Genomic DNA, 25,251 nt, shown 5'->3' with positions numbered 1-25,251 from the left:
TAAATGCCATTTATTGAGTACTTACTATGGACCAGTCACTATGCAAAAGTTTTATGGGTCTTATTTTATTTAAGCCTCAAAACAACTCTGTGAGGTAGGCTCAATTATTATTCTCATTAAAAAAAAAATAGAGCTAATGAGATGACATTGCCCAAGGTCATATCACTAGAAAGCGATGGAACTAGGATTCAATAAAATTCAGGTTTGAGAAAGTTGTGTTCTTAATACACTTAATGCCTCTATCGTCACAATAAATTTCAGTGTTTTGCAGGGTGGATTGGGAGCTTAATGTGAATTTAGTTCAGGAGTTTCATGGCTTCAGGTCTTACATTTAAGTCTTTAATTCATTTTGGGTTAAGTTTTGTGTATGGTTTAAGATAGTGGTCTAGTTTAATTTTTTTGCATGTGGCTGTCCAGTTTTTTTCAGAACTATTTATTGAAGAGACTGTCCTTCCCCACTATATATTCTTGGTTCCTTTATCATAAATTAATGGACCATAAATTCATGGGGTTTTTTTCTGGGCTCTCTATTCAATTCCATTGATCTATGTGTCTATTTTTATACCAGCACCATATGGTTTTAACTACTATAACTTTGTAATGTAGCTTGAAATCAGGGAGCGTGATGTTTCTAGCTTTGTTGTACTTTCTCAAGATTGCTTTAGCTACTTGGGGTCTTTTGTGATTCCACACACATTTTAGGATTTTCGGTTTGTTCTATTTCTGTGAAAAATGCCACTGAAATTTTGATAGGGGTTGCATTGAATCTTAGGTAGCTTTGCTTAGTGTGGACATTTAAACAGTATTCTTCCAATCCACAAGTACAGAATATCTTTCCATTTATTTGTGTCTTTTATCAATGTCTTATAGTTTTCAGTGTATAGTTCTTTCACCTCCTTGGTTAAATTTATTTCTAGGTATTTTCCTTTTTTTGAATATTAACTTTTTTAAGTTAATTTTTATTTTATATTGGAATATAGTTGATTTACAATATTGTGTTAGTTTCAGGTATACAACAGTGATTCAGTTATATATATATATATATATATATATATATCTGTTCTTTTTCAGATTCTTTTCCCATATAGGTTATCACAGAATATTGAATAGAGTTCCTTGTGCTATATAGTAGGTCCTTGTTGATTATCTATTTTATATATAATATAAAATATTATATATTATATCTGTTTTTGTGCCAATACCATACACTTTGATGACTGTAGTTTTGTAGTATAGTCTGAACTCAGGGAACCTGATTCCTCTAGCACTATTTTTCTTTCTCAGGATTGCTTTGGCTATGTGGGGTCTTTTGTATTTCCATACAAATTAAAAAATTTTTTGTTCTAGTTCTGTGAAAAATGCCATTGGTAATTTGATAGGGATTACATTGAATCTGTAGATTGCCTTGGGTAGTATAGTCATTTTGACAATATTGATTCTTCCAATCCAAGAACATGCTATATCTTTCCATCTGTTTGTGTTATCTTCCGTTTCTTTCATCAGTGTAGTATAGTTTTCAGAGTACAGGCCTTTTGCCTCCTTAGGTAAGTTTATTTCTACATATTTTATACTTTTTGATGTGATGGTGAATGGGATTGTTTCCTTAATTTCTCTTTCTGATCTTTCTTTTTTAGTGTATAGCAATGGAAGAGATTTCTGTGCGTTAATTTTGTATCCTGCAACTTTACTAAATTCATTTATGAGCTTTAGTAGTTTTCTGTTTGCATCTTTAGGATTTTCTATCTGCAAACAGTGACAGTTTTACTTCTTTCCTTCCAATTTGTATTCCTTTTATTTATTTTTCTTCTCTGATTGCCGTGGCTAGGACTTCCAAAACTATGTTGAATAGAAGTGGCAAGAGTGGGTATCCTTGTCTTGTTCCTGATCTTAGAGGAGATTCTTTCAGTTTTTCACCATTGAGTATGATGTTAGTTGTGGGTTTGTTGTATATGGCCTTTATTATGTTGAGGTAAGTTCCCACTGTGCCCACTTTCTGGAAAGTTTTTATCATAAATGGGTGTTGAATTTTGTCAAAAGCTTTCTCTGCATCTATTGAGATGATCATATAGTTTTTATTCTTCAATTTGTTAATATGGTTTATCACGTTGATAGATTTGCGTATATTGAAGAATCCTTGCATTTCTGGAATAAACCCCACTTGATCATGGTGTATGATCCTTTTAATGTGCTGTTGGATTCTGTTTGCTAGTATTTTGTTGAGGATATTTGCGTCTATGTTCATCAGGGATATTGGCCTGTAGTTTTCTTTCTTTGTGACATCCTTGTCTGGTTTTGGGATCAAGGTGATGGTGGCCTCGTAGAATGAATTTGGGAGTGTTCCTCCCTCTGCTATATTTTGGAAGAATTTGAGAAGGATAGGTGTTAGCTCTTCTCTAAATGTTTGATAGAATTCGCCTGTGAAGCCATCTGGTCCTGGGCTTTTGTTTGTTGGAAGATTTTTAATCACAGTTTCAATTTCAGTGCTTGTGATTGGTCTATTCATATTTTCTATTTCTTCCTGATTCAGTCTTGGCAGGTTGTGCATTTCTAAGAATTTGTCCATTTCTTCCAGGTTGTCCACTTTATTGGGATAGAGTTGCTTGTAGTAATCTCTCATGATCTTTTGTATTTCTGCAGTGTCAGTTGTTACTTCTCTTTTTTCATTTCTAATTCTATTGATTTGAGTCTTCTCCCTTTTTTCTTGATGAGTCTGGCTAATGGTTTATCTTTTGTTTATCTTCTCAAAGAACCAGCTTTTAGTTTTATTGATCTTTGCTATTGTTTTGTTCATTTCTTTTTCATTTATTTCTGATCTGATTGTTATGATTTCTTTCCTTCTGCTAACTTTGGGGTTTTTTTTGTTCTTCTTTCTCTAATTGCTTTAGGTGCAAGGTTAAGTTGTTTATTCGAGATGTTTCCTGTTTCTTAATGTGGGCTTGTATTGCTGTAAACTTCCCTCCTAGAACTGCTTTTGCTGCATCCCATAGGTTTTGGGTCATCGTGTCTCCATTGTCATTTGTTTCTAGGTATTTTTTGATTTCCTCTTTGATTTCCTCAATGATCATTTCGTTATTAAGTAGTGTATTGTTTAGCCTTCATGTGTTTGTATTTTTTACAGATCTTTTCCTGTAATTGATTACTAGTCTCATGGCGTTGCGGTCGGAAAAGATACTTGATACAGTTTCAATTTTCTTAAATTTACCAAGGCTTGATTTGTGACCCAAGATATGATCTATCCTGGAGAATGTTCCATGAGCACTTGAGAAAAATGTGTATTCTGTTGTTTTTGGATGGAGTGTCCTATAAATATCAATTAAGTCCATCTTGTTTAATGTATCATTTAAAGCTTGTGTTTCCTTATTTATTTTCATTTTGGATGATGTGTCCATTGGTGAAAGTGGGATGTTAAAGTCCCCTACTATGAATGTGGTACTGTCGATTTCCCCTTTTATGGCTGTTAGTATTTGCCTTATGTATTGAGGTGCTCCTATGTTGGGTGCATAAATATTTACAATTGTTATATCTTCTTCTTGGATCGATCCCTTGATCATTACGTAGTGTCCTTCTTTGTCTCTTCTAATAGTCTTTATTTTAAAGTCTATTTTGTCTGATATGAGAATTGCTACTCCAGCTTTCTTTTGGTTTCCATTTGCATGGAATATCTTTTTCCATCCCTTTACTTTCAGTCTGTATGTGTCCCTAGGTCTGAAGTGGGTCTCTTGTAGACAGCAAATATATGCATCTTGTTTTTGTATCCGTTCAGCCAATCTGTGTCTTTTGGTGGGAGCATTTAGTCTATTTACATTTAAGGTAATTATTGATATGTATGTTCCTATTCCCATTTTCTAAATTGTTTTGGGTTCGTTATTATAGGTCTTTTCCTTCTCTTGTGTCTCTTGCCTAGAGAAGTTCCTTTAGCATTTGTTGTAAAGCTGGTTTGGTGGTGCTGAACTCTCTCAGCTTTTGCTTGTCTGTAAAGGTTTTAATTTCTCCATCAAATCTGAATGAGATCCTTGCTGGGTAGAGTAATCTTGGTTGCAGCTTTTTCTCCTTCATCACTTTCAATATGTCCTGCCACTCCCTTCTGGCTTGCAGAGTTTCTGCTGAGAGATCAGCTGTTAACCTTATGGGGATTCTCTTGTGTGTTATTTGTTGTTTTTCCCTTGCTGCTTTTAATATGCTTTCTTTGTATTTAATTTTTGACAGTTTGATTAATATGTGTCTTGGCATATTTCTCCTTGGATTTATCCTGTATGGGACTCTCTGTGCTTCCTGGACTTGATTAACTATTTCCTTTCCCATATTAGGGAAGTTTTCAACTATAATCTCTTCAAATATTTTCTCAGTCCCTTTCTTTTTCTCTTCTTCTTCTGGAACCCCTATAATTCGAATGTTGGTGCGTTTAATGTTGTCCCAGAGGTCTCTGAGACTGTCCTCAGTTCTTTTCATTCTTTTTTCTTTATTCTGCTCCGCAGTAGTTATTTCCACTATTTTATCTTCCAGGTCACTTATCCGTTCTTCTGCCTCAGTTATTCTGCTATTGATCCCATCTAGAGTATTTTTCATTTGATTTATTGTGTTGTTCATCATTGTTTGTTTCATCTTTAGTTCTTCTAGGTCCTTGTTAAATATTTCTTGCATTTTGTCTATTCCATTTCCAAGATTTCGGATCATCTTTACTGTCATTATTCTGAATTCTTTTTCAGGTAGACTGCCTATTTCCTCTTCATCTGTTAGTCTGGTGGGTTTTTATCTTGCTCCTTCATCTGCTGTGTGTTTTTCTGTCTTCTCATTTTGCTTATCTTACTGTGTTTGGGGTCTCCTTTTTGCAGGCTGCAGGTTCGTAGTTCCCGTTGTTTTTGATGTCTGTCTCCAGTGGCTAAGGTTGGTTCAGTGGGTTGTGTAGGCTTCCTGGTGGAGGGTACTAGTGCCTGTGTTCTGGTGGATGAGGCTGGATCTTGTCTTTCTGGTGGGCAGGTTCACGTCTGGTGGTGTGTTTTGGGGTGTCTGTGGACTTATGATTTTAGGCAGCCTCTCTGCTAATGGGTGCGATTGTGTTCCTCTTTTGCTAGTTGTTTGGCATAGGTTGTCCAGCACTGTAGCTTGCTGGTCATTGAAGGATGCTGGGTGCCGGTGTTGAGATTGAGATCTCTGGGAGATTTTTGCCATTTGATATTATGTGGAGCTGGTAGGTCTCTTGTGGACCAGTGTCCTGAAGTTGGCTCTCCCACCTCAGAGGCACAGCACTGACTCCTGGCTGCAGCACCAAGAGCCTTTCATCCACATGGCTCAGAATAAAAGGGAAAAAAAGTAGAGAGAAAGAATTAGTAGAAGTAGGAAGAAAGAAAGAAAGAAAGAAAGCAGGGAAGGAAGGAAGGGAAGGAAGAAAGAAATAAAGAAGGAAAGAAAGAAAGAAAGGAGGGAGGGAGGGAGGAAGGAAGGAAGGAAGGAAAGAAGGAAGGAAAGAGGGAAGGAAGGAAAAAGAAAGAAAGAAAGAAGATACAGTAAAATAAAATAAGGTAAAATATAATAAATTTATTAAATTAAAAAATAATTATTAAGAAAACAAAAAAAAACACAACAAAAAATACGGATGGATAGAACCTTAGGACAAATGGTGGAAGCAAAGCTATACAGACATAATCTCACACAGAAGCATACACATACACCCTCACAAAAAGAGGAAAAGGGGAAAGAATAATAAATCTTGCTCTCAAAGTCCACCTCCTCTATTTGGGATGATTCGTTGTCTATTCAGGTATTCCACAGATGCAAGGTACATCAAGTTGATTGTGGAGCTTTAATCCGCTGCTCCTGAGGCTGCTGGGAGAGATTTCCCTTTCTCTTCTTTGTTCTCACAGCTCACAGGGGCTCAGCTTTGGATTTGGCCCCGCCTCTGCATGTAGGTCGCTGGAGGGCGTCTGTTTTTTGCTCAGACAGGACAGGGTTAAAGGAGCCGCTGATTCGGGGGCTCTGGCTCACTCAGGCTGGGGGGAGGGAGGGGCGCGGAGTGCGGGGCGAACCTGTGGCTGCAGAGGCCGGCTTGACGTTGCACCAGCCTGAGGCCCGCCGTGCGTTCTCCCGGGGAAGTTGTCCCTGGATCCTGGGACCCTGGCAGTGGCGGGCTGCACAGGCTCCCCAGAAGAGGGGTGTGGATAGTTGACCTGTGCTCGCACACAGGCCCCTTGGTGGCGGCAGCAGCAGCCTTAGCCTCTCCCGCCCGTCTCTGGGGTCCGCGCTTTTATCCGCAGCTCGCGCGCTTCTCTGGGGTCCGTGCTTTTAGCTGCGGCTCGCGCCCGTCTCTGGAGCTCCTTTAAGCAGCGTTCTTAATCATCTATCCTCGTGCACCAGGTAACAAAGAGGGAAGAAAAAGTCTCTTGCCTCTTCGGCAGCTCCAGACTTTTCCCGGACTCCCTCCCGGCTAGCCGTGGTGCACTAACCCCTTCAGGCTTTGTTCACGCAGCCAACCCCAGTCCTCGCCCTGCGCTCCGACCAAAGCCCGAACCTCAGCTCGCAGCCCCGCCCGCTCTGGCGGGTGAGCAGAGAAGCCTCTCGGGCTGGTGAGTGCTGGTCGGCACCAATCCTCTGTGCGGGAATCACCCCGTTTTGCCCTCCGCACCTCTGTTGCTGTGCTCTCCTCCACGGCTCCGAAGCTCCCCCCTCCGCCACCCGCAGTCTCCGCCCGTGAAGGGGCTTCCTAGTGTGTGGAAACCTTTCCTCCTTCACAGCTTCCTCCCACTGGTGCAGGTCCCGTCCCTATTCTTTTGTCTCTGTTGTTTCTTTTGCCCTACCCAGGTACGTGGGGAGTTTCTTGCCTTTTGGGAGGTCTGAGGTCTTCTGCCAGCATTCAGTAGGTGTTCTGTAGGAGTTGCTCCACGTGTAGATGTATTTCTGGTGTATCTGTGAGGAGGAAGGTGATCTCCGCATCTTACTCTTCTGCCGTCTTCCCCTCCGCCCCTCCATTGGTTGTTTAGTAACATATTGTTTAGCCTCCACGTGTTTGTGTTTTTTACAGGTTTTTTTCTTGTAGTTGATTTTTAATCTCATAGCATTGTGGTCAGAAAATATGCTTGATATGATTTCAATTTTCTTAAATTTACTGAGGCTTGATTTGTGACCCAAGATGTGATCTATCCTGCAGAATGTTCCATGTGAACTTGAGAAGAAAGTGTATTCTGCTTTCGGATGGAATGTCCTATAAATATCAGTAATGTCTATCTTATCTATTGTGTCATTTAAAGCTTGTGTTTCCTTATTATTGATTTTCTGTCTGAATGATCTGTCCATTGGTGTAAGTGGGCTGTTAAAATCCCCCACTATTATTGTGTTACTGTTGATTTCTCCTTTTATGATTCTTAGCATTTGCCTTATATGTTGAGGAGCTCCTATGTTGGGTGCATATATATTTGCAATTGTTATATTTTCTACTTGGATTGATCCCTTGATCATTATGTAGTGTCCTTCTTTGTCTCTTGTAATAGTCTTTATTTTAAAGTCTATTATGTCTGATATGAGTATTGCTACTCCAGCTTTCTTCTGATTTCCATTTGTATGGAATATCTTTTTCCACCCCCTCACTTTCAGTCTGTATGCATCCCTAGATCTGAAGTGGGTCTCTTGTAGACAGCATATATACGGGTCTTGTTTTTGTATGCATTCAACCAGTCTATGTCTTTTGGTTGCAGCATTTAATCCGTTTATATTTAAGATAATTATTGATATGTATGTTCATATTGCCATTTTGTTAATTATTTTGGATTTGTTTTTGTAAGTCTTTTTTCTTCCTCTTTTGTTCTCTTCTCCTGTGATTTGGTGGCTATCGTTAGCATTGTGTTGGATTGATTTTTCTTTTTTGTGTATGTACCTATTGTAGATTTTTGGTTTGTGGTTACCATGAGGTTTTGATATAGCAGTCTATATGTATACAAGATTGTTTTAAAGTTTCTGGTCTCTTAATTTCAAAGGGATTTCCAATATCCTGCATTTGTCCTCTCCTCGTCTCATTATTGCTGGCTATGATATTGTACTTGCGTGTGGATGATTTCCTACCTTAACTGTATGTTTGCCTTTACCGGTGAGCTTTCCCATTTGTAATTTTCTTGTTTCTACTTGTGGCCTTTTCTGCCTAGAGGAGTTCCTTTAGCATTTGTTGTAAAGCTGGTTTGGTGGTGCTGAATTCTTTTACATTTTGCTTGTATGTAAAGGTTTCGATTTCTCTTTCGAGTCTGAATGAGAGCCTTGGTAGGTAGAGTATTCTTGGTTGTAGGGTTTTCCCTTTCATCACTTTAAATATATTGTGCCACTCCCTTCTGGCCAGCAGAGTTTCTGCTGAAAAATCAGCTGATAGCCTTATGGGGGTTTCCTTGTATGTTATTTGTTGCTTTTTCCTTGTTGCTTTTAATATTTATCTTTGTCTTTAATTTTTGTCAGTTTGATTAATATATGTCTAGACGTGTTCCTCCTTGGGTTTATCCTGTATGGGACTCTCTGCGTTTCCTGGACTTGAGTGATTCCTTTCCCATGTTAGGGAAGTTTTCTGCTATTATCTCTTCAAATATTTTTTTCATCTCTTTCTCTCTCTCTTCTCCTTCTGGCACCCCTATAATGTGAATGTTGATGCATTTAATATTGCCCCAGAGGTCTCTGAGATTGTCCTCATTTCTATTCATTCTTTTCTCTTTTCTCTGTTCCATGGCAATGATTTCCACCAGTCTGTCTTCCAGCTCACTTATTCATTCTTCTGCCTCATTAATTCTGTTACTGATACCTTCTAATGTATTTTTCATTTCAGTTATTTTATTATTCATCCCTCTTTGTTCTTTAAATCTTGTAGCTCTTTCTTAAACATTTCTTGTATCTTCATGGTCTGTGCCTCCATTCGTTTTCTGAGATCTTGGATCATCTTTACTATCATTACTCTGAATTTTCTATCTGGTAGATTGCCTATCACCCCTTCATTTATTTGTTCTTCTGGGGTTTTACCTTGTTTCTTCATCTGGATCATATTTCTCTGCTGTCTCATTTTGTCTGTCTTTCTGTGTTTGTGGTCTCTATTCTGCAGGCTGCAGGATCATAGTTCCTCTTGCTTCTGGTGTCTGCCCCCCTGGTGAGTGAGGTTGGTCCTGGAGCTTGTTCAGCTTCTTGGTGGGAGGGACTGGTGCCCATCCACTGGTGGATGGAGCTGGGTCTTGTCCCTCTGGTGTGTTTGGAGGTGTCTGTGCGCTCAGGATGACTTTAGGCAGCCTGTCTTTTGATGGACGTGGCTGTGTTCCCACCCTGTTGGTTGTTTGGCCTGAAGTGTCCCTGCACTGGAGCCTGCAGGCTGTTGGGTGGGGCCAGGTCTCTGTTCCAAAGTGGTGACCTCTGGTAGAGCTCATGTCAATGACTATTCTCTGGGGCCTCCATCACCACTGTCCTTGTTCCCACAGTGAACCACAGCTGACCCCCACCTCCCCAGGAGACCCTCCAAGATCCGTGGGTAGGTCTGGTCCAGGCTTCTATGGAGTCATTGCTTTGCTCTGGGTCCCAGTGCACAGAACAACTTGTGTGTCCTCCAAGAGCGGAGTCTCTGTTTCCCCCAGTCCTGCACTCAAGCCCCATTGGCCTTCAAAACCAAATGCTCTGGGGGCTCCTCCTTCTGATGCCAGGCCTTCAGGCTGGGGAGTCGGATGTGGGGCTCAGAACTCTCACTCCTGTGAGAGAACCTCTGCAATGTAATTATTTTCCAGTTTGTGCATTGCCCATCTGGTGGGTATGAGATTCGATTATATTGCAAAAGCTCCTATCCTTCCATCTCATCATGCCTTCTTCTTTGTCTTTGGATGTAGAATATCTTTTTTGGTAGATTCCAGTCTTTTTGTCGATGGTTGTTCAACAGTTAGTGGTGATTTTGGTGTTTTTGTGAGAGGAGGGCAAATGTTAACTGTTTTGATACATTATACTAATATACTACTGCTAAGGCTGCCTATGAGGGTCCAGGTCTGGGTTCTTGTCCTTGCTCCTCTCTTTAACTTTTATTCAAGTTTAACTCCCTTCTATTTTATTTCATTAATACATGTTTTTAAAAATTGGGGGGAGATCTGGGTTGGAAATTTTCTCTTTCTGATTAGTTGTGTGTGACCTTGGGCAGGCTGCTCACTCTCTTCTGGTATTTTTTTTTTCCCCATCTTTTTCTTCTTTTCCTTCATGCTTTGTCTAGTTTCAGTTGCTCACAGGGGACTGCATGCAGAGGCCTTGCACTAGCCCTTCAGACCAGAGTTCCTAGTGCCAAAAGGCTGCCCTGACACTGCAGCTGGGGAACCATGTTCTAGGTTTTTTATTCTTCTTGATGTAATTCTAAATGAAATTGTGTTCTTAATTTCTCTTTCTGATAGTGTTATTACTGCATAGAAACACATCTGATTTCTTGTATATTGATTTTGCATCCTGCAACGTTACAGAATTTGTTGATTAGTTCTAACAGTTTTTCTGTGTGTGGAGTCTTTAGGGCTTTCTCCATATAATATCATGTCATCTGCAAATAGTGACAGTTTTACTTCTTTTCCAACTTGGATGCCTTTTTTTTCTTTTTCTTGCCTAATTGCTCTGGCTAATACTTCCAATATTATGTTGAATAAAAGCTTCAAGAGTGGGCATCCTTGTCTTTTCCCTGATCTTGTAGAAAAAGTTTCAGCTTTCCACTGTTGGATATGTTAGCAGTGGACTCGCGATGTATGGCATTTATTATGTTGAGGTACCTTCCATCTATACCTACTTTGTTGAGAGTTTTTAATCATAAATGGATGTTGAATTTTGTCAAATGCTTTTTCTGCATCTATTGAAATAATCATATGATTTTTTATCCTTCATTTCATTAATGTGGTGTATCACATTGATTTATGTATGTTGAACTATCCTTGCATCCTGTAATGAATCCAACTTGATCATGGTGTATGATCCTTTTTATGTGTTATTGGATTTGGTTTGCTAATATTTTGTTGAGGATTTTTGCATCTATGTTTATCAGGGATATTGGCCTGTAATATTATTTTCTTGTGTCCTTGTCTTATTTTGGTATCAGGCCTTGTAAAATGAGTTTGGAAATATTCCCTTCTCTTCTATTTTTTTGGAAGAGTTTCAGAAGAATTGGTATTAATTCTTCTTTGAATGTTTAATAAAATTCACCAGTGCAGGGCTTCCCTGGTGGCACAGTGGTTGAGAGTCCGCCTGCCAATGCAGGGGACATGGGTTTGTGCCCCGGTCCAGGAAGTTCCCACATGCTGCAGAGCGGCTGGGCCCGTGAGCCATGGCCGCTGAGCCTGCGCGTCTAGAGCCTGTGCTCCACAACGGGAGAGGCCACAACAGTGAGAGGCCCTTGTATGGCAAAAAAAAAAAAAAAAAAAAAATTCACCAGTGCAGCCATCTTGTCCTGGGCTTTTGTTTGTTGGGTGGCTTTTGTTTACTGAGTCAGTAACCTTACTAGTAATCAGTTTGTTCAGATTTTCTGTTTCTTCATGATTTAGTCTCGGTAGGTTGTATGTTTCCAGAAATTGATCAGTTTCTTGTAGGTTGTCCAATTTGTTGGTGTTATGCTTATTGTTGTTATTGTTACAGATGAGGTAAATAACGGTCACAGAAATTGTGCCAGTTTTGTCTGCCCTCAAAGCCCATGCTTTTTCTAATGGGTAACCTTGCATTGTTTGTTCATTTCTCTGTGGGTCTGTCTGTGTAATTGGGAAGAGTTGAACTTGGATGGGGTATAAACCTGGCTTTACTGAGGACCTGGAGAGGGTCTGGGGCAGAAGTCCCACATTTTCCTACCCCCTATCAGTGCCATCGTGCTCAATGCTCTTCACAGACAGAACCTCAGATGAGGCCTGAAGTCACAGGGCAGTGTCCTGGGGAGTTTAGGTAGCTGGCACTGGAATATAGGAAGGAGGGATAAAGGCTTCCTTTATTGATTGGGCAGTGGTATTGATTACAATTGTCTTGAAAGTGGAAATGAGGTATTTCTCAGCTCTTTGCCATTAGCAGTTGCCTGGAGACACCCCTGTGACGTTCCCTGTCTAGTCATACCCTGGAAGTCCTCCCTTGCTGTTGGACCCACCCTCCCCAGCTCATAGGTACAGCCAGAGGACATGGCGTGAACATGGGCCCCTGAAACCAACAAATTGGCCTCCCCAGGACAGAAATCTGCCCGTCCTAAAGAGGGAGGATGGAACCTGGTGTCTTATGACAAGCACCTAGGACCTCAGGCTTCCCTAAGCGTCTGCAGGATGTCTCTCTTTGGAGACAGCGTCAAAAGTAGGGTAGCTTTTCCTTTGCCTCCTTGGCTCATTTATCCAGATATATCTCCTTTCTCTCTTTCCTGACTGGCTATGTGGCATCTTAAATGTCGTGTGAGCTGCTTTTGTCTTCCTGTTTTCCTCCTAGTCTAAGCCCCCTTCAGTTTTCACCAGCATCAGAGAAACTCTTCTTAACAGTTTCTCATTCCAGGCTTTACCCTCTCTTGTCCATTCCTCACTCAAGTGCTAGAATAATCTTCTCAGTCATCCCACTTGCCCAGTTGGAGAACCTGGACAACTTGCAACCTCATATGATGACAGGAAACCTGGCTCCCAGCTGGCTACATGGTCACCAAGCAGGGTGGAGTTCACCCCCAGGGTTGAGCATGTGCACTGAGTATCTCCTTTGGCTCTGTGCCCTGGGCACCTTGCTGGCCTCATCTGAGCATCAGCCCTGTCACCAAGCTCCTGTCTGTCCCACTCTCTTTATTTCTTACTATCCCCTATGTGCTATGGGAGGCCCTGGGGAGGTCTCTGACATCATGGAGTCATGACACTTCATTTTTCATGGGATCAGGAGAGAATCTGACACCTGCAGGACTGTTTGCACAAGCCCTCCTTGTTTGGAAATGGGAATTGCTTGCTTTCCATGATTCTATTGGAGAAGAGAGAAATCTGCTCCATGCTGCCTCAAATTCAGTAAAAATGTGGTGATTGGATGTTTCTATTGAACTTTCCTTAATTTAGGTCAGAAATTTTTTTTTAATTAATTAATTTATTTACTTTTGGCTGTGTTGGGTCTTCATTGCTGGGCGCAGGCTTTCTCTAGTTGTGGAGAGCGGGGGCTACTCTTCGTTGCGGTGAGCGGGCTTCTCATTGCAGTGGCTTCTCTTGTTGCAGAGCACGGGCTCTAGGCACATGGGCTTCAGTAGTTGTGGCTCGCGGGCTCTAGAGCACAGGCTCAGTAGTTGTGGCACATGGGCTTAGTTGTTCCACGGCATGTGGGAATCTTCCTGGACCACGGCTCGAACCCATGTCCCCTGCATTGGCAGGTGGATTCTTAACCACTGCGCCACCAGGGAAGCCCCGAGGTCAGATTTTTGATTAGATGTCATCTTGGGCATTTCTATTTCTGTCTTGGGATTCCCTCCCCCTAGTACTTGACTGTGGGTTGTAGATCAACCTGACTGTGGCCATGCTGAGAAAAATGGAGATGTGACAACTGGGATCCTTGATTACTTTTGGCCAAGGGCTGGAAGCAGGGCAGGTAATATCTGGATGTTGCTCAGAGAGGTTAACAAAAATTATTTTGCCCAATTCTGCAATTTAAATCATACATCACCAAAAGAATTATAGTTCAATCTGACCCCAAAAACCAAGGCAACATTAATATGAGAACAGTTTGCACACACTAGTCCCTCTCCTTTTCACCAGTTCATGCCCATTACTTGTTCAAAATTCCACAGAAAATTATTTTCTTCCAGGAAGGCATGCCTGATGAATACAGCTTTTTGCCTGAATAGAAAATGAGTGTTTCCCTTAAAATCATTTTCTAGGAAAGGAAGAATCCCCCAGTAGTAAATTTCTTATAAGGTTTCTCATTTTACAGGTTCTCTCTCAATAACTTTGAAAATAAGTTCTGTTTAGGAAAAACCCATTCATCAAAATTCATACTAGTTTGGAAAGCATGTGGAGATCACCAGGAGAATTTCCATAAAAGGAACCAAAGGCAAACCCCAAAGATTTAGCAATAAGTAACTCCTGCAGTAAGATCTCAATTTTTAATGTGTTAGATTTCATTGTAAACAAACTTTTAAAAGACTCCTTTAAAAAACAAAATGATAAGAGGTTACATTAGAGATGATACATAGGCATTTCTAAGATAATTGGGGGAAACTGTGTTAATATTACACAAGTGGTACTTAGGGCTTGGAATGCTGTTTCCATTGGCAGCTTCATCATGCTGTGTCTCAAACAACTAGATGGGCTGAGCTCTGGAAAGATATGCTGATGATTCAAAAAGGGGAGCTTGTGATGACAAGGAAAGGTCTTGCTGTCCAAGAGCATACAAAGATTTGGATAGAATTATTTCATAAGGTATGAGTGAAAAAAACAATAGTCTATATTCCTATATTCTATATAGTCTGACTTAAAATATGGACTGTAGTTAGACATCTGACTATTTAATCAACATCTCTGAAATTTAAACATTCAAGGTGTCCACATTTTTTTCTTTAGGATCTTCTCATTAGAAATTGGGGTATAACTCTACATTTGGGGCTGTCTCATCGTTTAGCCTGGAGATAACTCAGAGCCTGGTGCATAGCTTGGATTTATTTGACTTTTCTGATGTGTTCTTTTTTTTTTTTTTTTTTTTTATGGTACGCGGGCCTCTCACTGTTGTGGCCTCTCCCGCTGCAGAGCACAGGCTCCGGACGCGCAGGCTCAGCAGCCATGGCTCACGGGCCCAGCCGCTCTGTGGCATGTGGGATCTTCCCGGACCGGGGCACAAACCCGTGTCCCCTGCATGTTGCTCAGAGAGGTTAACAAAAATTATTTGTTACCAGGGAAGCCCTGATGTGTTCTTTTTTAAGGATAAGCCTGATCCTAAGCCTGTTTATTTCATCTTTTTTTCCAGACAATGACTTCTGAGGGCAGGGCTGTCCTCTTTTTCTATTAGAACCCCCCTGATCGAGTTTTTTCCTCTTGAGGTGTTGGAAAGTTCACTCATTCATCTTCTCATTTTCCTTGTCTGCAGGATGATAAGATTGAATAAGCTAGTTTGTAAGGATCCATACTGGCTTTAATTTTTTTCTTGAAATTAAAAAAAATAATTATTATTTATTTATTTTTGGCTGCGTTGGGTCTTCGTTGCTGCACACAGGCTTTCTCTAGCTGCTGTGAGCAGGAGGGCTACTCTTCATTGCGGTGCACGCGCTTCTCACTGCAGTGGCTTCTCTTGTTGTGGAGCACGGGCTCTAGGCATGCGGGCTTAAGTAGTTGCATCACACGGGCCCAGTAGTTGTGGCTTGTGGGCTCTAGAGCACAGGCTCAGTAGTTGCGGCACACGGGATTAGTTGCTCTGCGGCATGTGGGATCTTCCCGAACCAGGGCTCAAACCCGTGTCCCCTGCACTGGCAGGAAGATTCTTAACCACTGAGCAACCAGGGAAGCCCTTGAATTTTTGTTTTTTGACTCACCAAGTATATGTGTTGCTTTAAAAAAGTTTCGCCCTTGGTGGGGGTGGAAGTGTGCTGGGGATGGGAATCAGGAGATGCTTTCATGTTGGAGGTGAAGAGAGGGCGGATTCCTAACTTGCCATGGCACTATGCAACTCTGGGTAAAATGAAATCTGAGACACATGCTAAAAATTAAAAAAAGAAAAGTTTCAATAACAAATTAAAAAGTCTGTTCTGTCTCTTCATCCATCCAGCTCTTTCTATAAACAAGATTTATGAAGCACCTGTAAATACCAAACACTGTGCTAGGTGCCAGGGACTCAGAGATGAATAAGACAGGGACCCTGCCTCCAGGGGGTTCAGCTCCTAAGTCAGAGAGAGACAAACACTGGCCATTAGTCTGGTCTCAGGACACAGAAGGCCCTTAACTCTGCAGGGAAGGAAAGAGGAGGAGAATGGAAGGTCTCACCCAGGAGGATCTGTTTGAGGCTATTACTGGTCAGTAGGTAAGAATTTTTCAGCTGAGCTACAGACTGGGGGCAGGAGAACATTTTAGGAGAGGAAATCATATGCATGGGCTGGGAGGTAGGAAGAAACACAGTATATTCCGGAAACGAGGGAGTGTGTACCTGGAGAGGGGGCTATATGAGGCTGGAAAGAGAGGCCCAGCAGGACCAGGAAAGAAGATGGAGCCTGAAAAGCAAATGCTGGCAGTTTGGTCAGAGTAGCAGGACCTCCGCAGGCCCTTCATGCTGCCAATGCTGCCCCCTAGTGGAGCAGCAGGAGATGGGCAGGAGCCGCTGGAAACCATGTTAAAGGGAAGGCCCCAGAGGTGGACAGGCTGGAAGTGGGTCCCTGCGGTCGGCAGCAGACCCGGGAAGTCTGTGGCAGAACCACCTGGGACAGGTTATCTGAGCACTCAGGAAAGATGCCCTGCCCCCAGATCCTTTCGTCACCGGCTGCAGTCGCCAGATCCCACCGTTAGAGGTTCCCCCCCATCCCTGCCCCCAAATAATGAGACTGTAGGAGTTGTGTCAACATGCATTCTGCTCAGGAAAGTGTGACATCTTTACCTCTCTTTTAGGTGTTCCTATAAATGCATGTGCTGTGGGGAGGGAAGGCAGGCTTCAGAGCTAACTCAGATGAGGGCATAAGGGGAGAGATCCTGATTAAGGAACTGTACTCTGGGCTCGAGGCCCAGTTAGGACGCTTTGAAGTGGTCCGTCGGGGAGGGGGTGACCGTGAGGTGCTGGGGTAGGGAGGAAAGGACGAGGAGGGGGACAGAAACTCAGAAAGAAGTTAGCAACGTCTGGGAAACAGAAGTGCATTCCTGTACGAGCTGGCCTTCCAGCATGCCCACCATCCAGGGTTTTGCTAAGAGTGGTTGGGTACAGTTGGTATACATGGCAGAGAATATAGGCTTTGCAGTCAGGCTGGAGTTGAAGCCCCTTCTGCTCTCTGTCAACCATAAGACCCTGAGTGAGTTGTTCAACTTTTCTGAGCCTACGAGTCTAAATGGTTCTGGTATCTACCTCTTAAGAGTTTTTCAAGGATTTAATGACCCCAAGTGAACATTCCATAGATGGTGTGCATTTGTTAACCTGTATACACCCTGCACCAGCATGGCCCCCAGTAGGTGATCAGAAATGTCTTGGGCAAGGAAGGGCCCCTCGCCGCAGCAACATGAGCAGCCAACAATTTCTAGTCACAGTTCTGAACGTGGAACTTAGATGTTCTCAGAGGTCCTTTCCTGGGCTCTGATGCCTGCTGGTAACTCAGGTGTTTCTAAGTCTAGATTGAACATTGGGCAAAATCCACACTGACTTTGACCTATAGTGAAGAGTGGCTGCCTTTTCATTCCTTTTTTGGGGGGGGTTCTTTCATTTTAATTAATTATTTGGTTGCACCAGGTCTTGCGGCAAGCGGGCTCCTTAGTTGCAGCACTTGGGCTCCTTAGTTGTGGCACGCAAACTCTTAGTTGCGGCATGCATGTGGGATCTGCTTCCCTGACCAGGGAGTGTGGAGTCTTATCTGAGCCACCAGGGGAGTCCCTGCCTTTTCATTCTTTAAATGTTCCTGCAGAGTTCTTTCTGTGGTCAGAAACTCAGTGCCTTAGAGTACCTTTTTACTTAAATATTCTCTTTCAGGCCATTCATTTAAAACCATGATCCCCTTTCTGGAAGCGTACAGAACCAGTTCCAGAGAAGTTGATATTAATTCATTTAAAAGCTATCACTAGTCAACAGGCTTTTTCTGACTTCAGCCAAAACTGTAGGGAAAACAATTTCCTATAAGGACAGGATCCAGGTGTGTACTTATGAGTTTTATTTTTAACCGTTAAGATTCTTCTAGCAGAGAGAGTGGCACTGACATATATACACTACCAAATGTAAAATAGATAGCTAGTGGGAAGCAGCCGCATAGCACAGGGAGATCAGCTCGGTGCTTTGTGACCACCTAGAGGGGTGGGATAGGGAGGGTGGGAGGGAGACGCAAGGGGGAGGGGATATGGGGATATCTGTATACGTATAGCTGATTTCACTTTGTTATGAAGCAGAAACTAACACAACAATGTAAAGCAATTATACTCCAATAAAGATGCTAAAAAAATAAGATTCTTCTAGCAAAGGAAGCCTGGACTGAGTCAAGGGGTGGGATCTCATTCAGTGTTTGAAGCAGTGCTCTGGGGAATAAATCACTTTTGACCGCTTGGTTAATCTGGCCACTCTATCAAAAGGACCATCCACAGCCCTAGCTGATGAGGTAGCCGGAGCGAGAAATGCTTGATCTGAGTTGTCTTCTTTTTCCCCTTTTATTTTTGTGTGTGAGGATTCCCACTATGTATCTCACCACATTATCCTGGAAGGATTCTAATTTCAACAAATGCATAAATGTATAAATAAAAACCATTTAATGTTTTTTAAAAAATGTTCAAGAATGAGAAAAGACAATTCTAGTTATACTTTTCTGACATGTAAAATGACAAAACCAGAGTCACAAGGGATAAATGTAAAAGAATTGGGTTTTGAATGTCCAGAGATTTCTAAAACTAAGCTATGCCTTCCCATGTTTGAAACCTTTAGCAATTGGGAAAAAATAACTATAATCTAAAAAATTTTGAACTTTGAATTTAAAGGTAGGTTTTTCTCCCTCAGAGTAGATAGAACTGTTTTAAGCTGTTGAGGAATCAAGTAGTCTTTTGAAGGTCTTTCTAGGTTGGCCAGCAGCCAACCTAAAGGAGCAGCAATGGGGGCATGGGCTGTTGACCTGGGGTCACTCACTACCTGCTTCCCTCTGCTTCTCCACACTTCCTTCTCTTTCCACCTCAGGTCTCTTTTTCTCCTTCTCTTCTGTACTCTATTAAGTAACCAGAGCATGTTTAACTAGACTTAAATATCTATGTAAGAGCACAGTTTGTTGTCCTCTTGTTTATATTTTGAAAGCATGGAAGGAATGTTTTATATTAATTTAAAAAGAAAAAAGTTTAAACCAGAAGTTAAAATTGTTTCTGTGTCTCTGGGCTAGGGAAACTGAATGCCGAGGGAACTCTGTAATCTTTTTGCAGTAGGATGGATTGGATCCATAATATAAATTAGCGTAAGACAAGAGGTACCACAAAGAAGTCAGGCTGAGCCTGTAAGAGCCACAGCCAAAGATTTTAAACAAACACATAGCCCAAAGCCAAGACGCTATTTCTACAACCTTTAGTATATATGTGAAGGGATGAAGTTAACTTGTGTGTTTGTGGATTTTTCATTTACTGCATATTTAAGATAAAAGCACAGTGTGAAGACACAAATCTAGTAGTTCGGATTTCCTTCCAGGTGGAGCTGTTACTTTCATACACTACTACTCAGCAACCTCAGGGGGCAGCAGTGGGATGCTATGGGTCAACCCGCTTCGCGCCTCACTGTGACAAGACTCTAGTAGAGTGTGGGCACAGCACCTCTGTACTTGGTTGGTCCCCTGGCAACCCAGTTAAAAAATATCCATTGGGAGGTAAGATGCTGGGATTCCAGAAATCATCTCAGTAAATCCAGAAAAATGGTAAATGAATTTGCCACCTCCAAGTCTGTATTTATTAAGGCCGAGATAGGGTATTGATTTTCTTCTAAACCCTATCCATTATGCTAAATGAGCATTTAAAAAGCCACAGAACCCTCAAAAAGCACCTAGTTTACACAAAGGCCCAACACCAGTAATGATAAATACTGTTACCTTAAACATTATGTTTAATGACATCTGGTAGTGACCACACCCAGAAAAAAACTGAGTTAAGAATTTATTAAATTTACTTAAAGGATGCGAGCTGATATATAAGAGAACATTTAGAGTTATGTCAACATAAAAACAATAGCTGTGGTTACAAGTTGCACATGCAATTCACTGTGCAAAAGTGAAAATACATACAATAGTCTTTCTAGACAAGCCTTCTATATGAAGTTAGATTAGGTCGGGGTAGAAGAGCAAGTGAACTTAAAAGGATTGCACTTACAATTAAATGGGACATAGGGTATAAATAGGAAACATACCTAATGCTACTCACTGTACTGTAGTACTAGCAAATTGCACACTTACTTTTAGAGTATACTATTCAATATATATATATAGAGAGAGAGACTAAGACTAAAGAATTTTCAAATATCCACCTTTAAACTATCCCTTTATTTCTGACACATCACATTTTGATATTCATGTAACAGCATCTGAAGCATGTAGTTATCATTCTCAAAGCTTATGTTTAAGGGATAAAAGGTCTGTAACATCTATCACCATTGGCCTTAAATTCATTTTCATCATGATCTATCAACTTTAAAGAACTGTGTAATGAAGTTTAACCCGTTTTAAGGAACTGACTACAAAAAGCCTTATTAAAAAATTTAGAAATAGGTAACAAAAGAGCTCATCCAGAGCTGCCTTTTTATTTTTAATGCAATGTATATTAGAATATCGTGGGAATACACATACAAGTAGTATATACAATGAAAAAAAATAGATTAACCCAAAAGATATTACGTTTAGCTTTGGAAAGTTTTGTTTTGACATACATCTAAATTCTATTTATAAATAGCCTGAAAAAGAACGGCTACCAAGGACCAGTTTATAGAATTAGGCTGTAAGTTTGCTAGTTTAAAATTTCTTAAACCTAAATATCTTGCCATTTTATGGCTTCATATTCTTTTAATTTACAAAAGTGCAAAGAAATTTTTAAAGTAATCTTACCTGGGCAATAGAATCTAACACGACCTCCAACAGAAAGCTATCCCAATATTTTTAAACAATTGAACTTTAAGTTTTATGTAGCTTATTATTTTGACACTTTACCCATTTCAACAAAAAAACTACTGAAACAGAAATGTATGGTATAGAAATTTGTTCCTAACACCAAAGAGAGGAGGAGGTTGGTGTGGAATATAACGGAATAGACTAGGAAGAGTTCTCCTACTTAATTTATAGTTGGTCAGTACATGCCAGTTAACAGAAATATTTTAGGGAATTCTACTATATAGTTATTCTATTTCTAAATTTATGTCATGATTTTAACTAAACTACGTGAGTAGAAAAAAGACATCTTTTAAATTTGATTTCTATTTATAGTGCTATTTTAGATGTTCCACTTTAAATTTGACTTTTCATAAATATATGTTTTAAAAGTATATTTCAACTTCATTAACCCTTAACTTCACAATAAACTAGGGTCTTGGATGACTTCGTGTGTAAAAAAAAAAATCTCTATCAAAGAAAAAGGTTGAAATTAAACAAACAACTAGGCACAGAACAGATGTGAACACAAAACATGTGAATGATTCTGCTTTTTCCCTTGCTTCTGGTCACATGTTGGGTATGTTCCCTAGTGCTGAATGATCCATGTTAAAAAAGAATTAAACTTTTAGATTTTAGTGGGTTTGAAGTCTGATAGTTTTCCAACAGTTATTTAGCCTCATGCCTTTATGAAGGATGAGGGTAGGATACCAAAGACACCAGTAACAATCAAATTACAATAACAACACATGTAACATATGCTTATTATTTTTTTAGTCTTACAAGAGGGCAACTGCATCAAATTTTTGGATACTATATATTTAATGAGTAGTTTATCCACTATCTTAAACATAGTCTAATTTTCACATAAATTAACTGGATTTGTTTCTGGGCCTACCTAAAATATAATTTACATATATCAAGACAGATTATTCTAAGACATGCCTTATGAAAGTAATTTTGTACTTAAGTTTCATGATTGCTTTTTTTGGGGGCAAAGATGTATATTACATAAATATATTTATTTCCTGAATGAATTTTTGCACAGTAACTATATCCATTTAATATGCCTAAAGTGCTTTTGTGGCTGGGGGGCATTCACTCACTGCACCATGTTCTACACAAGTTTCAACATACAAATTTGCTTATATGATGTCCTTTCTTAAATAACTATTTGTTCTGATTCCCAGAGATCATGAGTTCACATTTTATAACTGCCCACCTCCCATGTACAATCTCCACACTAAAATGTTCTCCACAACACTGCTGTTTGTTAGGAGGAAGGTTAGAGCTAAACATGGTTATAACAACATGACTACTTATTTTGAGGAAATGAAAAATGTAATAGATATAAATTTGTTGACATTTAGCAAGATAAATCCTGTCCTGATTTGGACCAGCCTTTGATAACCAACTTAAACGGTGGTAATGCTTATTACCTTGTAGTGTGTAGCGTGTGTGAGTTTGGGGTCTCTCTGTTCCAACCTGACCTGTCTGTGCCTAATTTTCCTCATCTACTACTGATTCTGACATTCTACCAATCTCATGTTGGTTTTGCCTAAAGTAGAACAGGATATATCAGAATAAAGCATCTGCTCTGTCTCGCAAAGACCATATATGAGAAAGAACTCTGAAAAGTATCAGGCAAGAATACAAGGGATAAAGCATAACAGCAAGTCTAATGCGAACACTATTGAGACAGTAATGAGTCGAATTACATCTCAACTGTAAATGTGTACTAATTTTTCTCAGCCTTTTATTCTTCAGTAACCTCTACAAACTATTTTAAGTTGGCTTGGTTTCTGTAAATTAAATATGACAGAAAAACAACACAAACTTACTTGACAGCAGTAGTCAACCACATGACAATTTCTTCTTACTTACTCAGCTCCTAGTTTTTGGCCCCTGCCTCCTCGTCAAACGTGGTGGGTAGGGAATAACATAAATGCGAAAGTGAGTTTAGTGCTAAACTCTGGAAGCCCAACTCACTTTTCCCCTGAAGAACAGAACATGTGGGAAAAGGTTTAAAATATTCCTAAATCATCATGTAGAACTAAGTTCCACCTACCTCAGAACAGGCAGACATTAAAATACTCTCTCTTCATTAAGTGCCTCTACAATAAGGATATTTGCTAACTGCGAGATTTCCTAAGATCAATATGTACATTTTTGGGGTGGTGCTTTGTTTGTTTTGGTGAGTATTGCCCAAGTCTTCTAACTTATTAGTCTGCTACAAACACCTACTAGAAAGAAAGAAAAAACTCAGTCTTGGCCTACTTAAAAAACAAAGCATATTAAATCAAAACACATTTTAAGGTGAAGACATACTGTATAAAGTGCCTCATCAACCAAATTCTCTGACGTCTTAACAAGAAGGGTCAATAATGTTTATATACATGTACAGAAAAGTGTTAACAATTTAAGCCTTTATAAATGGCAAAGGATTTTTTAAATGTTTAAGATAGTTCGTCACATTCATTCCTAGCTCTTATCTGGACCCTCTGCTGAGTTTGTGAAATGGATCTTCGGAGGTTGTCAATAGTGATAGAAAGCAAATGTTTGAAAATTTACTTAACTGTCTAATATTAAAAAATTAATATTTTTAGTTTGCCAAGTTAAAACTCCAGAATTCCTTTTCTCCAGTAACTGGCAGCATCATTACCAATGGACGAGAACTAATATTTTATATGTTGGTATGATTATAAATGAGCCCAATTTTTTTTTTTTTTTTTGTCAGACAACAAAAGCTGGGCTCATATTAGTTGTACCATCTGGACTCTTTTTAAATTATGTTGTCACTTGAAGTAGAGGGTCTAGATCTTGCTCCCCCAATTTTTATGCTAATTCTCCCCAAGATTTGATATTTGATGACTATTCTCGTTAAAATCAGTATAGCTGTGCTAAGTTTACCACTGCTTTTAATTTAAATACCCTCTGTTTTCTAGATAGCAAAACCAAAAGTTTCACTTTATAAATTTCAGACAAGCTTTGTTTTTCTTCAGTGCAAACATCCTGAAACAGCACAAAGTCATTCAGCTATTTGGAGGATGAAGTCAGTTTATGTAGTGCTTTAAGTCAAATCCCAGATATTCTGGAATGGAAACAGCCCACATGGGAGGACAGTACCTTCTTGTCCTTAAGGGCAAATGATCATCTTCAGTGAGTGAAGATCTGAAATCACAGATAAAATACTTTTAGCTTTACTTTACAGGTACTTCCAAAGTTGTAACAGGAGTTAGTCCGTCACTGAGGCATGTAGCCACCTCGTCTTACAGTCTGTGGTAAGTAACTTTTAGGCATTCCTTCATCAATTGTAGCCTCCATCCCAACTGTTTCAAATCTCTCTACTTGTCCTTCGATGCCTGGACCAAAAGCATCTGCTGCAGGAACTTCTTGAAACATTTTCATCTGCCCAGAGCCATAGGGCTGTGAAATATGATCTGAAATCTGTTGCTGTTTAAGTCTAACAAAATCTCCTTCATTGACTGATGAAACGTGCTTTGACCTTTGAAAATGCGAAATATCTGGACTGGTTTCATGTTGACTGCAGTTCTGTTTGAAATACTGTTGCCTGGGCAAAATGCTGTCACTGCTATCTACATTATCTACCAGCTGTAGATCTTCTGGCCGTTCTTCAGAATCTAACAAGGGCTGGGTGGACTCGGATCTTGAGAAGACTTGGACCGATGGCACCTGGTGTCTGTAGCCACTATGTACCACAGTGGAATACTGGACAGTACTCGAAGTGTTCTGTGCAGATTCATTTTCATCACTGCTAGAAATGCTTGGCCTAGAAGATGACATGCATGAAGACCCTCCAATACCACTGCTGTGTCCTTCAGTATTAATTTTTTCCTTCTTGAATAGGTCCAATGATTTTAGATCTTCTGGGAAAGGCTTTTTGTCATTTGCTTCTATTTCCACAACACTTACATCAGTGAAATTGCCATCTGGATACATTTGATCTTTTGAATTAAAATGCTAAGAAAGAGAGAAAATGAATTATTACCTATGGTGCATGTTCATTTAGAAACTCTGAAATAATTACATATGACATATTAGTTAAAGCCACAGAGTAATGAATCTCTGAAACGTCTCAGTAGCTTTTAATGGTGCAGAGATAATCTATATCACTAATTAAATCACGTGAATCACGGATATTGTGAAATGATTCTAAAAAGTATGAATTAGACTGTATTTCCTCAGAATTCTAAGTCAATATTGTTGGTGTTACATTTTGATAAACTTAAAGGTCTAGAAATAAAATTTCATATTTCATGCCTAGTCTGGGCAGCCTAGGATTAATTGGATAGAAAAATGAGGAAAACATTAAGTCAAACTCAAATGACTGAAGTTCCATAGGATATACATGTCAATCTGCTAATCTAAAATTAAAGGACTGTCAGAAGATAATAAGTACAAATCATTCCCCCTTTGGGGATGTTCAAGGAATTTACTGTAGGTTTCCAGAAGCCATTTAATCATGTTAAAATGGTAGATTTAAAATTTTATTTTAATATATAATCTAAAATGCTTGCCTTACAACA

General features: G+C 40.0%; 1 protein-coding gene across 1 annotated transcript in view; it reads right to left on the bottom strand.

The window, feature by feature from the left end:
* Window positions 1-19,710: 19,710 nt before the first annotated feature.
* IL6ST (interleukin 6 cytokine family signal transducer) overlaps window positions 19,711-25,251 on the bottom strand; it is a 49,491-nt gene continuing 43,950 nt past the window's right edge. The window contains exon 16 of the mRNA XM_082836078.1: window positions 19,711-24,685. Coding sequence (XP_082692204.1) covers window positions 23,948-24,685 — 738 coding nt within the window. The 3' untranslated portion in view covers window positions 19,711-23,947. The remainder of the gene's footprint in view (window positions 24,686-25,251) is intronic.

Source organism: Leucopleurus acutus (genome assembly GCF_964270905.1).
Source record: "Leucopleurus acutus genome assembly, chromosome: 3".
NCBI classification, from domain to species: Eukaryota; Metazoa; Chordata; class Mammalia; order Artiodactyla; family Delphinidae; genus Leucopleurus; species Leucopleurus acutus.
Note: the sequence above shows the minus strand (reverse complement) of the source record. Positions and strands in the feature narration are given on the sequence as shown.